This window comes from Gymnoscopelus braueri (assembly GCF_963280865.1).
Source record: "Gymnoscopelus braueri genome assembly, chromosome: 19".
NCBI lineage: Eukaryota > Metazoa > Chordata > Actinopteri > Myctophiformes > Myctophidae > Gymnoscopelus > Gymnoscopelus braueri.
In genome coordinates this window covers 12,333,609-12,347,646 of record NC_137621.1, presented here as the reverse complement: position 1 = coordinate 12,347,646, position 14,038 = coordinate 12,333,609, and the positions used below count along the sequence as shown (strand labels likewise).

At 41.9% G+C, this 14,038-nt stretch overlaps 1 protein-coding gene across 1 annotated transcript; it reads left to right on the top strand.

Moving 5' to 3' along the window:
• Positions 1-4,909: 4,909 nt before the first annotated feature.
• Positions 4,910-10,435, top strand: kbtbd11 (kelch repeat and BTB (POZ) domain containing 11). The gene is made up of 2 exons (XM_080414054.1): positions 4,910-5,338; positions 7,150-10,435. Exon 2 carries the CDS (start codon positions 7,259-7,261, stop codon positions 9,338-9,340), a length of 2,082 nt encoding a protein of 693 aa, XP_080270180.1. The 5' UTR covers positions 4,910-5,338; positions 7,150-7,258; the 3' UTR covers positions 9,341-10,435.
• The last annotated feature ends 3,603 nt before the right edge of the window (positions 10,436-14,038 follow it).

The window sequence follows — 14,038 nt, the reverse complement described above, 5'->3', positions numbered from 1 at the left end:
GAACTTGCTGAATGCATTCATAAGTGACCCCATGATCTTTCCTGTGGCGCCACCCACACAGCTGCATGCTTTTAAAAGCCACTAGCTGGGCTTTGCTTAAAATGTTGCATAGGTAAAACATTACTGAGAATGTTTTATTAGCCTGCCAGGCTGTGTGCTGCCACGTAGGGCGACCCAATCACCAGGGGTGCTGACTCCTGGTAGCTCCGTCTGTTGTCCTTGTGAGGTACATCGACCTGAGTTCGAAACTGACTCTTCTGGGATCCTTGACGTGAACATGTTTGAGAAATACAATCTGTTTGAGATACAATCTGCGCATGTGCAATCCCACTAATGTAATTCACTATTTGGATCTAGGGCCTCCTAGCCGCTGGAAGACAAATTTCTTCAAGAAGACAGAGTCCAGCTGGTTGGAAGTGATTTTTTTTGCACTCACATTAATATTGGCTTTTCTTCACATAGCAATACATTTTCAGTTAAACACTTTATAACCCAAAAGTACTGTAGACTTATGTTGACATGGCCTTTGAGCAGCCTTAGATATAGGCCAGTGGTTATCAAACTTTTTAATTTCAAGGACCCCCATAACTCTGAGAGTGTACAAATGGAACCAAATGGACCCGTGAGGGTCCATTTGGTTCCATTTGTACACTCTCAGAGTTACAGATCTGTAAGGGTCCATTTGGAACCCCCGGCCTCAAGGAACCCTGAGTCCCTGGACCCCACTTAGAGAACCACGGATCTAGGACTGCATTAGGATAGGGACACCACAGTCATGATCACCCCAGATAAAACCCAACAAAGACAGAGTCATTATCTTTGGATGCAAAGATGTCATGTCGATCGGGCCCCCATAAATTAACCCAGACCTCGTCTCCCTGGGAAAGCCGTACCACACTACTGATACTGGCCACTCGGCTGCATTTCTCCGGAAGACTGGTGTCATACATTGAGACGACAACCTCGCCATTCTTGTAGATGCCACACTGAGCCCTTCCGTACACGGAAGGACCCCCGAATTGATATGTATTTGACCGCAGACCCCCATCTGAAAAGGTTTTGTGCCAGGGTCCCCTACAAGAGAAGAGAATTCAAAATTATTCAAACATTTTCGGGATCTTTCAATTCTTTTTTTTTCAAATTTTTCATAAATATCAGATTCACCACTGTGAGCGTGTACATCTGCTATTTATGAATAGCCAATGGATAAAGTGGTTAGAATGATTTTGATGCTGTGTCAACTACTTAACTACTTTTGCTGGGACCCCCCCCCCCCCCCTCCTCACCACCACCACTTGGCAACCAGGCAGCAACACTTATTTTGTTCATAAAATGAACATTACTAGATGCATTGGTTCATTCATTTCAGTGACTTGCTCTTATGACTGTGGAAGCACAAGATAGATTCGGGACCCTGACACAACAATAATGAAATGTTAGATTTTGCTTTGTTTTTGTGACAGAACAGTTCTTCTGCATGTTAACGCCAAAGAGGTGCTAAATTTTTCACATCTCTATAAAGCAGGGGTCTTCAATGTTTTTCAGACCAAGGGGGGACCCCCTAGCTGAGACAGAGATGAAGCAGGGACCCCCACTACATTGTGTTGCAGATTAAACAAAAATAGACTTCATAGACCTGTTTGTCAGCTCTATCATCAGTGTTAGATTCATGTTAATGTGTATTTTCAGACATTTAACCACCTAAGCCACAAATACTTCACTCTATTTCACTCTGTACTTAGTCTGCTCTTTTTTTCCCACTACACCAAACCTCTTTGTCGAAAATAGCAGATCTACGAGCTCACAACGCGTTGTGAGCTTGTAGATCTGCTATTTTTGGCTAAAGCTCTCCTCAGAATAGGGATGCTATAGGTTCAAGTGGTTAATGTAAAAACTAATATCCTATCACACAAAGATTTGGCGCCCCCCCCCCCCTGTGGTAACTCTGAGGACCCCCTAGGGTTGAAGACCTGTGCACCGTGCTATAAAGAATCACTGCTCTCTAAATGTAGAGATCTAAAAATGCCATGTCAATATCAGTATCATTCATACTATCGGTGTTAACATTCCACTCTGTCCTCGGCGAGTGGAATGTTCTTCTCCATGTGGAAGCTATTAAGCCCACTTAAAATGAACCTTGTTCTACTGCTGCTGCTACCATTCTGACGGTGTGCCACTATCAATACAAGCTGGGACATGGTGCTGCTAGTTGCCCCGGGGCCCGGTGCAGCCCTGCCACGGTTCTAAAAACTCATTTCTCCTCTACTATGAGAGGGGGGTCAGGACATTCTCTCTGTTCATAACACCCACCTCCACTGTTACACAATCACACCGACTCCAGTACATTATTATCCGTACAAAAATAGACTGAGAAAAGGAAAAAAAGGAAAACCGCCTAACGATCTCAGATTGAAGCTGGTCCACATGGTTCCTGTTAAAGGAATCTTATTGTGTTTTTTTCCCCTGTGCTATAATCACTGTGTAAACCCCTGGATGTTCCCAGGTTTCTGATCCCAGTTCAGACTTGTATTTATTTACTAATGTAGTTTATAGCTATACAGACCGTCATATTCACTGTACGCAGTGGTGTAGAGTATGTAATGTAATCAAATACTGTACTAAAGTAAAGTTGAGGTATTTTTTTTACTTTACTTTAGTATTTCCAATTTTCAATAGTTTTACTTCTACTCCACTACATCTTAGGGGGAAATATTGTACTTTTCACTGCAATTACAGCTTTAGTTACTAGTTACTTTGTAGATTTGTATTATTATTACAAAACATACATTAACCACTTCAGCCCTATTTAAACTACAAGCTCACAATGCGTCGCAATGCCACGTGTTCTGAGATTGTAGATCTGCTATTTTCAAAAGATTTGTTATACATTTTTAACTCGTGAAATGGTACATTCTGCACAATGACTACTACAATGACTAAGTATTTTTTGATGCCAGTACTTTTGTACTTTTACTCAACTCAATTTTGATTACTGGACTTTTGCTTGTAGCAGAGTGTTTCTACACTGCAGTACTGATACTTTTACTTAAGTAAAGCATTTGAATACTTTTTCCACCACTGATATTCACTGTACGCAGTAAAACCTGCTTATCAGTTCCTCTGACATGGCCCTTATCAGTTTGTCCTTAATCACACAAGAGAGAACCCTGGAATAGAATTAGACATCTTTTGTTTCATTTGACCCTGGTATTTCCATGGAAACAATGTGTGTGTGGGGGGTATGTTCTTAAAATAACCAACATAATGTTGGCAACATTAAACCTCCCAGCTGAATGCACTCTAATCTCAGTAACATCTATTTTTATATGTGAAGGTTGGTTATGAAGACATGCATCCTCCATGGAGGAGAGGAGAGGTTAAGAACCATCTCAGCTGATACTCACGTGATAAAAGTTGTTGAGTTCTGCTCAGTAACAGTAATGAGGTTTCTAATTTTAATGTGTGCCTCTTGTTGTGGCATTGAAATAGACTAAGCCATATGGCCATATTAGCCATATTTTATTACCTTTAATTATGATTCATGTTTACTGGCCTACTAGCTACACAACGACTCTTTCTCAGAAGTCAGATTAAAGAGCCAAATATATGTGATATATAATATATCAGTGCCCATACCCTGGGTGGGGTTAGCGAAAGGGCCTTTCTGTGTGGAGTTTGCGTGTTCTCCTGGTGTCCCCTGGGGTAGGTACCCTCACAAAAAAACATGCAGTAATCCTGGTCTCTATACTCACTGCCTCCCCCTGGTCAACCGGGGCGCCTGATGGAGGGGAAAGGAACTGGTTGGAATAACGTGTTCCTTCCACACTACGTCCAACTGGGGAAACTCCCCCCTGTCAGGTTATAAGAAGCCGCCTGCTAACTCCTCATGCATTGACGGAAGCATGAGCTCAGTTCGAGGCTCTCCCCAGGCTGGCAGAGGGAGAGTAGCGCCCAGGATACAAAAATCGTGGGATAAAGAAAGAAAAAAAAATATATATATATATATGTAATTGATATTGCACTGACTTCTGAGAAAGAATAATGTCCCTAATGGACTGGGTCTGCAGACGATATTCTCATTTTCATATTCTGAGGGCAAGCTGGGGCAATTAACATATAGCCTACTCTATGATTGCCTCATAAAATCAGTACAGCCAGAATTGTAGTTAATAACAAATTATAGTGGAAAACACGCATGTGCTAATACATTTGCATTCTTACTTCACATTTGCCTACTAATAGTAGGCAAATGTGTTTATTTTGTTAGTTTCTGAAGTAGCCTAATACAGTGGTTCTCAACCTTTTCAGGCCATGACCCCCCAAAATAATCATATTTGAACTGGGGAACCCCCACCCTGGCACTTGTAATTGTAGGAGTTGAGGCATTACATTTAGTTTCACTCGGTTCCACAGATAAATATTGTGAAAATAGCAGATCTACAAGCTCACAATGCCTTGCAACACGAGGCGCCAATGTGGCTATTTTCACAATATTTCTTATATTATTTGATAATTTGGCCAATGTTTGACCAGTTTTTATAGTATAGTTTGTTGATTACTTTTAGGTATTAAAAATGTCTTATGTCACTTCACTGTCATCTGGGGAACCCCCAAAAAAATCATGCTTGGGTCCCGACCCACAGGTTGAGAACCACTGCCTAATACAAGGTTTCTACAGAACATATGGAGAGCATGTGACATTTCATAGAAAAAGCCTGTAAAGGAATGTCGCATTTCCAGCTACTATGTAAGCTAGATTGTGAGTTTCCAACTGTGATAGATTGTGTGTATCCTACTGTAGGGTTAAGGGTAAAACACCGAGAGTAGAGAGAGAGAGGGGGGGTGTGGTTTACATCCCAAACTGCCTCCACTGTGTCTCTAACTGTACAAATCAAAACACGAGCAGGACCGCAGGATGAGGATCCTCTCTGGACTCTGTGTCTTATGAGAGGAAAACCTGGACTCTTATGAGAGTAAAACCTGGACTCTGTCTCTTATGAGAGGAAAACAGCGTCGCTGATCATTCATTCTGATGCGTTGTGGAGATCCTTCATATTAAAGGACTGAAGGCTGCATGGGGTGACCTGTCCTGCTGTGACCGTTTATACTATACTGTACGTGCAGGAATTATTCTTCACAACGTGTGGAACCATTTGGATGTTTATTGAGTCACAGAGGAGCGGATCTTTGTATTTTTTACGAAATGAAGAGAAATGGAATGAACGAATGGAATAATTCAAGTGGATTCTCTATTCAAAGCATTTTAGATAAAGCAGCACTTCTTACATAACACAACAAGGCTTTGTGTGGGACGCAGAGGAAGATTTATCAGCAAAACGTAAGTAGGCTAGAATATTATAGCAGGGTCTACTGTGTGTGTGTGTGTGTGTGTGTGTGTGTGTGTGTGTGTGTGTGTGTGTGTGTGTGTGTGTGTGTGTGTGTGTGTGCTTTTTACTCTATGCTGAGATCATAGCTGCAAGGGATCCTTCTTTGAATTATTTGATTTAATTAAATATAGCTACTTCTCTACACTATGATTTTTGGAAATGTAGAAAATAATGCTGCAGCGTTTTTTAAATGTATTATCATGGACATCATGTGAATAAAGCCATTCCATCCCCTCAGCCCCTCATATGATACATTAATGCATCCATCAGTAGAGGCATGCAACACCCACTGCATTGAGCTGCTGGCAGTGTTGCCACATTGTGTGAGAGAAGTAAGCAACCAGGACCATGAAAACAAGCCCAAAAGAAGCAACTATAGACCACATGAGCACTTTAAACCTACGATGTATATACATTTTATTTGATGAAAATAGCCGATCTACAAGCTCACAACGCCTTGGCCTTGTGAGCCTGTAGATCGGCTATTTTCAAACAAAGAATAGAAATAGAATGTGAATATTTGGGAGATTTCTGAAGCATTTTAACAACACACATCTGATATGGGGCTCCCCTGGCACAAAACATTTTCAGATGGGGTTATATGGACAAATTCATATTAATTTGGGGGTCCATGACATGAAAATAATGTGAGAACCACTGGTTTAAATAATAATTAAAACATTTGGAAGCAAGCCTAAATAAGCAACTACACTTTATAGAAACAAGCCCAAAAAAAATATTTACAAGCAACTTTACAGAAAATGAAGCCCAAAGTCGCTTATAATAATCGGACATGGCAACACTGGGTCACTGTGCATGCGTCCCTCCTTCGCCACAAATAATGGATAAGCAGGGTGATTATTGCAGTAGTAGGTTGTGCAACATTAACATAGCAAAGAGAAGCCGTTTGTTGTGGTTGCTTCTGTCTGTCTTCACCAGAAACATATTTGCAGTTGGACAGGACTAAAATAAAATTGTACCTGTTTTAAAATGTCTCACATTTTAAGTAAAACAGACAAAGTAAAGAAGTATTTCTCTGCCGCAGAGTGTGCAGGCGACCTTCATTCTAAGAGAAATGGCGCCACCCAGAGTTTAAAGCGGTCTTGACAACCTGTAATTATATTATTCCCCTTAATTCCCTATTGATTTAAAACAAACTCCTTGGTCGACCTGGTAGCCTAGTGTTTACTGTTTAGGCCAGTGGTTCTCTAACCTTTTATTTGTGTCAAGTGCCCCAGAAATTACATGTAATTTGCCGCAGACCCTGATCTGAAAATATGTTCTCCAGAAGAGAAGATGTGTTTTAAAAAATATATATATATATTATAATTATATATAAGTTATTAAAAAATGTCCAATAAATTTTGAGATTTTTCCAAATTGGTTCAAAAATAGCAGATGTACAAGCTCGCAGCGCGGCACGAAGTGACGCGCTGTGAGCTTGCAGATCTAGTATTTTTTAATAGCCAACGTATAAATCGATAAAGTGGTTAAAATGGTTGCGATGCTGCATTAACACATTTTGCTGGGGCCCCCCTGGAACCCCCCCAAGGACCCCTGGGGGTCCCCGGACTGCAGTTTTAGAACCACTGTTTTACTAATGCCTGACAGGCTGACAGCGAGTCCCACGGGTTCGATTCCCGGGCCATTTGCTGCATGTCACTTCCCTACTTTTGTCTCTCCCCACTGCGACTGTCAAAAACGTCCAAAAAAAATGTCCCCCAAAATAACTGTCAAATCCTCTCCTTGTCATCTTTCCTAGGTGATCGACATACAATAAAAGCTGGATTTGAAGCTGTGGGGACTGTTTTAATGTTCTAGCCCCACCATGACCACTGAGGATTCCCACCATCACCAGTGAACAAAGCAAGATGGATGCTGGCCAGAGGAGGACAGTGGAGGCTGAGGTCATCCTTCATGCCGTGAACCCTGAACTCAGCACCACAGCTGAGGGAGAGGGGAAGCTGTGCCCAGGTCTGCTGAAGAACAATGGGAACACGAACAATGGGAACGCTCCATGCATGGGGGGGTTCCTGCAGCATGACGATGATGATGATGAATTTAGCCTGCCTAAAACCTTTGAGAAGGAATATCTGTTGGATGGTAGTTTGACGGTAAACCACAATTTTGACCATCAGAAGGGCAATGGATTGTACATCTCAAAGACCACTCGCATCTCAAATGACATTTCTGTTCACACCGACTCCGCCGTGAACACGCAAAATGGCACGCGAGGTAAGAAAAACGGCTTCAGCGAAAACTCAAACCAAGCCAAAGAGGAAGTGGATGGTGGTGGTTTGTCTGGCAGGGCAGACAGATCTGTGAGTGGTCAGTTTGTCACAGGAAACGTCACTTCGTCCTTCGCCGCGCCTGACACTCATTGTGTCCCCGCTGGCCCACGGCCAACCGATGAAGAGCTGGCTCCATCTTTCCCTCATAGCGCCCAGGCAGCTGAGCCGTCTCAATGTGACCCACTGTGCCCAGGCTCGGGGCTGAAGCGGTGCGTTGGAAACGGGGACAGCGGGCAGACGGCTGAGAGGGCGCCGTCTCTGAAGGAGCCTGATCTGATCATTGAAGTTAGCGGTCAGAGAATCAGCGCTCACAAGTCTGTGTTGGCGGAGAAGAGCGACTACTTCAAAGCGCGTCTGTCAAGGGACATCCTGAAAGTCAAAGGAGTTAATTTCAAGACTATGTCCATATTGGTGGATTATGTTTACACTTCCCAGATGAATGTGCGTAAGGACAACGTGGTAGACGTCATCACCGGAGCTAAGGTCCTCCAGATACCCTGTGCCGTTCAAGCAGCTATGGACTCCATGTCACAACAAATCACTACAGACAACTGCTACGAGATCCTGAACATCGCCAAGAAGCAGAGACTCAATGAGCTGAAGGAGACGGCTTACCGCTTCATGAGTGACAACTTCCTCCAGATCTTGAAGGACCCCTCTGTGTACGGCCGTCTGACCGGATCGGAGAGGGACCTGGTCCTGAAGAAGAGAATGGAAGGGAAGAGGACCCTGATGGTGGCGGAGATCAACGATGTGTTCGACCGCGTCGGAAGCAGGCCGGCGAGCCGCTGCAACAGCCGACCGCAGAGCCCCTTGTCGGTGGTGTCGTTCGAGGATAACCATATGATTTACTTCTTCAGTGAAGCAGCCAATGACTGGAGGCCTCTAACCATGATGCCGGAGGACATTAACACTAAAGGCTGTGGGATCTGTACCATGTATAACTACCTGTTTGTGGCGGGCGGGATCAAAGGGTACGGAGAGAAGGGGAAGGTATCAGATAAGGTCTTCTGTTACAACCCCATCACCAACAACTGGACGGAGGTCCGACCTCTGACGCAGGCCCGCTCACAGCTCAAGCTGGTATCCATGGACGGGTGCCTGTATGCCATCGGCGGGGAATGCTTGTTTACAGTGGAGAAATACGACCCGCGCATGGACCGTTGGACCACGGTGGCAGCCTTGCCCAAGGGGGCGTTCGCAGTGGCCCATGAAGCCACCACCTGCAACGGGGAACTCTACGTTTCCGGGGGCTCTCTCTTCTATCGTCTTCTCAAATACGACACCAAGAGGGACGAGTGGCAGGAGTGTCCGTACAACAACAGTCGGAAGAAATCCACCGACATGGTGGCCTTCAAGAACTTCATCTACCGCTTCGATGTCAACCGCGAGCAGGGGATCAACGTGTTCAAATACAACACCATAGTGAAGATGTGGCACGACGTCGCGTCACAGAGGCTGGGGAGTCATTTGCCGTTTCGGTGCGCCGTCATTGGGAACTGCATCTACTGCGTGAACAAGACCCAGACGCTTCAGTTCATAGTGCAGGAAGAGAATGCATCGTACTTTGTCGAGGAGCCACTCCCAGCGCCTCTGGAGGCGAAAGGGGTTTTGTTTCCCTTCGTTCTCAGTTTGCCTGAAAAGTCTGACAAGGTGATTTAGAATAACACATCTCATGGCTAAACTGAAATGAGCAGCAGAGCTCGTGTACTCATTTTGATGTCAGCTTTGTGTGTCATTGTGTCCCTTTAACCTGCTCAAAATGGAATGTGTGCATTTGCATGGCAGATTCAAGTCGACAGGGAAAGCCTTAAAGGACAACTGTTTTTTTTTTGCGTTGAATGAATGCAACAATTTTGCATCTGACTGTAGATAATGATCTGATCAAGCAGACAGTACTGTAGGTTATTTTGTGTCTCTTTCCTGTGTCCTGTTGTTTGGTGCACTTTTGTAATTGGAGTTAGTATAGATATTGTTTAGGATATTTTTCAACAAGTTAGCTGATGGCTTTGGTAACAGCATCTAATATGTTAAAAGAAATGGTTACAAAACGGAAATTATAGGACGTTATGCCTCAATAAGAAGGCTTCAAAAAGGTTCTATGCAAATGAAACAAGCAAGGATGTGCAGATCTATTGCAGGGCTGCGTTACAATAATGCCATAATGTTTCCTTTCAGATTTAGTTTCCGTTTAAAGAGCACAATGTTCCTCTATTGAAGACTGTATCATATTTTGAAAGCAAAGGTTGGAAAGTAAAACATGAACAGATTTTATATATTGTCTGAGACCAAAAAGTTGATGGAACTAAAGATGTACATTTATTTCTAGATTCATGACATTCTATTTTGGCTACAGTGCACAAAGGAGAAACGGTTCCTACGTTTCCCACACTTAAATAAATAACTATTCCAGTTAAACCACACAGCAAACTATATCTTTAGACAGATCTTTAATTTTTTACATATTTTGGTCAGAAACACACCATGATCATATCAAGACTAATGCAGTAGTTCTTAATCACAATGAGCTGTTACAGCACTTTCAGGAAAAGTCTAGAATATTCTACAGTTCAGAATTAATTGCACAATGGCACTTCAGTACGATTATTTAATATTTCCCCATGTTCGTTTCTAGTTATTAATGTAATATTTACCTGGTATCGGGGCCTTGGGTCAAAGGTCAAATCAGACATAATTTCACTTGCCCTGGGCATTGCATGACCTGTACATGTACATGTACATGTACATGTACATGTACATGTACATGTACATGTACATGTACATGTACATGTCATACATGTTCTGCATCCACTAAACCAGTGGTCTTCAACCTTTTTCATGCCAAGGACCCCTAAATTGATATACATTTGGCCGCGGACTCCAAACTAAAAAAAAAAATTGCCAGGGACCCCCAGAAGCAAAGATTTGAGTTAAAATGTATGTAATGTATTGTAAATATATTAAAAGATTTGCACACATTTTCAAGATTTTTCAAAAATAGCAGATCTACAAGTTCATAGCGCGGCACTCGGTGCCGCGCTATGAGCTTGTATATCTGCTATTTTTGAATAGCCAAAACTAAGTGGTTAAACTAATTCTGACGCTATGTTAACTAATTTATCTGGGGACCCCCTGGTACTCCCTCAAGGACCACTGGTGGTCCCCAGACCACCGGTTGAAAACCACTGCGCTAAACTGAAACAGAAGAACGCATCAATAAATGATGGTCTAACTTTTACATTTCAAGTACCCCTATAACTGAGAGTGTATTGGCCACCCCCCTCCCCCCAAGGACCACTGAGGGTCCCTTGACCCTACTTTGAGAACCACTGTTCTACTTTGGATTGCTGTCCAACTCATTAAGCCAGGGGGGTTTCAAACTTTTTTCATTCCACGGATCCTCAAGTTGACTTTCATTAATGCCATGATGACATTTGAAATAGGGGACTATTTCAAATGTTTTGATCCGAGGAACTCTGATATGGAAAGATGTTTTAAATTAAATTAAATTAAATTGTCTATAAATGTCATTTGTACATGAGAAATAAACATATCGTCTCTGTCGGGTGGAAACCTCATATGTCCGAAACTGTTACTTTTCAGGGTTTAAATTCAAAAAGCAAAAGTATCAGATCTACAAGCTCACGACGAGTCACTTTGCGTTTCGAGCTTGTAGATCTGCTACTTTTGATGCTTTTGTGTGACGCTGTAGTATGATCAAGTAGGGCGTTAATTTAGGAAAAAACTAAAAAAAATTGAATACGCAGATAGGAGGTTTCTGCCCGACGACAACCATTATAGTGATTATATCAGACCCCACTATGAGCAGCACTGTCCTATACAAGAAACCTCTAACAGCAGTGTTTTCTATTTTATAGTGTAACCGTTACTCACAGCAACACATCAGTATGAGTTCTACTAAAGCTACAGAATGTAAGTTGATGCTGGTCTAGAAGACAACAAAATGTTTGTGAAAGTCTCAGAGCCACTGTGACCATTAAGACACTTTGGATGTGGTTCGTCATGTCGCTATTTTTGTGAAAGCTTTTTTTCTAGGCTGACTTTGGACCTGCTGCTGTCGTGATGGATGCCCGGTACCGTGATGCGACGCTAGTCGGATGCTTTCTTTTTGAAAAGGCCTCATGTATAAAGCCTCAAGTTATACTTAGTCGTGTGCTGGTGTCATACTCAGTAAATAGCAGATCTACAAACAGTGGTGGAAAAAGTACTGACATTTTTTACTTAAGTAAAAGTATCAATACCACAATGAAGAAGTACTATGTTACTGGTAAAAGGCCTGTGTTTAAAATGTTACTTGAGTCAAAGTACAAAAGTATTGGCATCAAAATATACTTAAGTACCTAAAGTAAAAGTACTAAAATGTTTGAAAATAGCAGATCTACAAGCTCACAACGCTAGTAGATCGACTATTTTCAAATAGCCTAGGTATAAAATAGGGCTAAAGTTGTTAATGTGTGTTTTATAATAAAAAAAATTACATCTGCAAAGTAACTAGTAACTAAAGTTTTCAAATAATTGTAGTGGAGTAAAAGTATAATATTTGCCTCTGAGATGTAGTGGAGTAGAAGTAAAAGTATTGAAAATGGGAAATACTCCAGTAAAGTAAAAATTCCTGTAAGTGTCCTTAAGAACAGTACTTGAGTAAATATACTTAGTTACTTTACACCACTGTCTAGTGTCTACAAGTTTGTATATCTGCTATTTACGGCATGCAACAAAGTATAAATCAGGCTTAAGCAGGCTGTGGTGCCTAACAAACCTGCTTATACAAGCCTGAGTTACACTTAGTTGCTAAAGGTTGCTTCTAAGCATAAATGAAGCATAACAGTTGGATGATGTATCGGTCGAAACTAAGAAATTCAAATAAAAATATTTTGTGTTTGAAAGATGATCTGGTCTTGTCTATCGGGGAACGGGAAGGCCTTCATGTTTTAGAAAATGGATATTAATGGAAATATATATGTTTAAGAACAGTGGTTACATTACATTACATTACAGTCATTTAGCAGACGCTTTTATCCAAAGCGACTTAAAATAAGTGCATTCAACATTGGTAGGGAACGAAACTACTAATCACCAGAAGTCTTAAGTGCATTTCCTGCAAAAACAAGCAACCAAGAGTATACCTAGCGCTAAGGTAAAAGTGCAATATATCAGCTACCTACTTTCTTAAACAGATGAGACAAAATAGCAAAATCAAATGAGCAAGAGCTAAAACAAATAATTGTATCGACTAAACAAGATCCAATAAAACAATACAACAATAAAACAAGAGTTCGTACAACTAGTTAACAAGTAGGCCAGGCAAAGAGGAAGGGTAGTGTTTCCTGAAGAGGTGGGTTTTCAGCCTGCGGCGAAAGATGGGCAGTGACTCTGCTGTCCTGACATCAGTGGGAAGTTCATTCCACCACTGTGGGGCCAGAACAGAAAAAAGCTGGGAAAAAGTGGTTCTCGACCTTTTCAGGCCGCGACCCCCCAAAATAATCATATTTGAACTGGGGACCCCCCACCTCTGACTTGGAATTGTAAGAGTTGAAGCATTAGAATTTTTTTGCCTCTTTCTTTTTCTTTTTTTTTTGGAGGCATTAAAAAGGTCTTAAAAGTCCTTCAATTGTCAATTCATTGTAATCTGGGAACCCCCCCAAAACCACCCATAGGTTGAAAACCACTGTTTTAGAATATGAAACACAAGTTGTATGAAACTGATCAAATGCATGTCATCTCTGGAGGACAGATGCCATCTAGTGGTCACTGACAACAAATGTGTTGGCATTTATATGTGAACTCCCACATTGAATTGTTACATGTATTATTCTACAGGAATCATCCTAGTTATGTATCACAATATAGAGCTTCAACTTTTTATCTAATCTTTAAAGATTAATTCATTATGAATGTATATGAAGATCTGTATCCAGATGTATGAGAGCCACGGAGCCGGAGGCCACGATGTGCACACGGATGACAAAAGCTGTCTGGGGGGAGGGGGAGGGTCTCTTGTCTCTTCTAGCCTGGCATTGGCCAGACTGATAATGTGGATTCACTCTCACGTTCCTCCCCGGTATCAGTCTGGACTTCGGCCCATAGGGAGCGAGTATGAGAAATCAGATTTCTTTTTAATGCTTTTCGCTGTTGTACGGACAGCAGTTGAAAAGCAGTCACTGGTTGGCCCGAGAATTTTCCGATTTCTCATACTCGCTCCCTATGGGTCCTATTAGTATTTCCATTTTTCTATTCTTTTACTTCTACTCCACTACATCTCAGATACAAATATTGAACTTTTACTCCACTACAATTATTTGAAAACTTTAGTTACTAGTTACTTTGTAGATTTACATT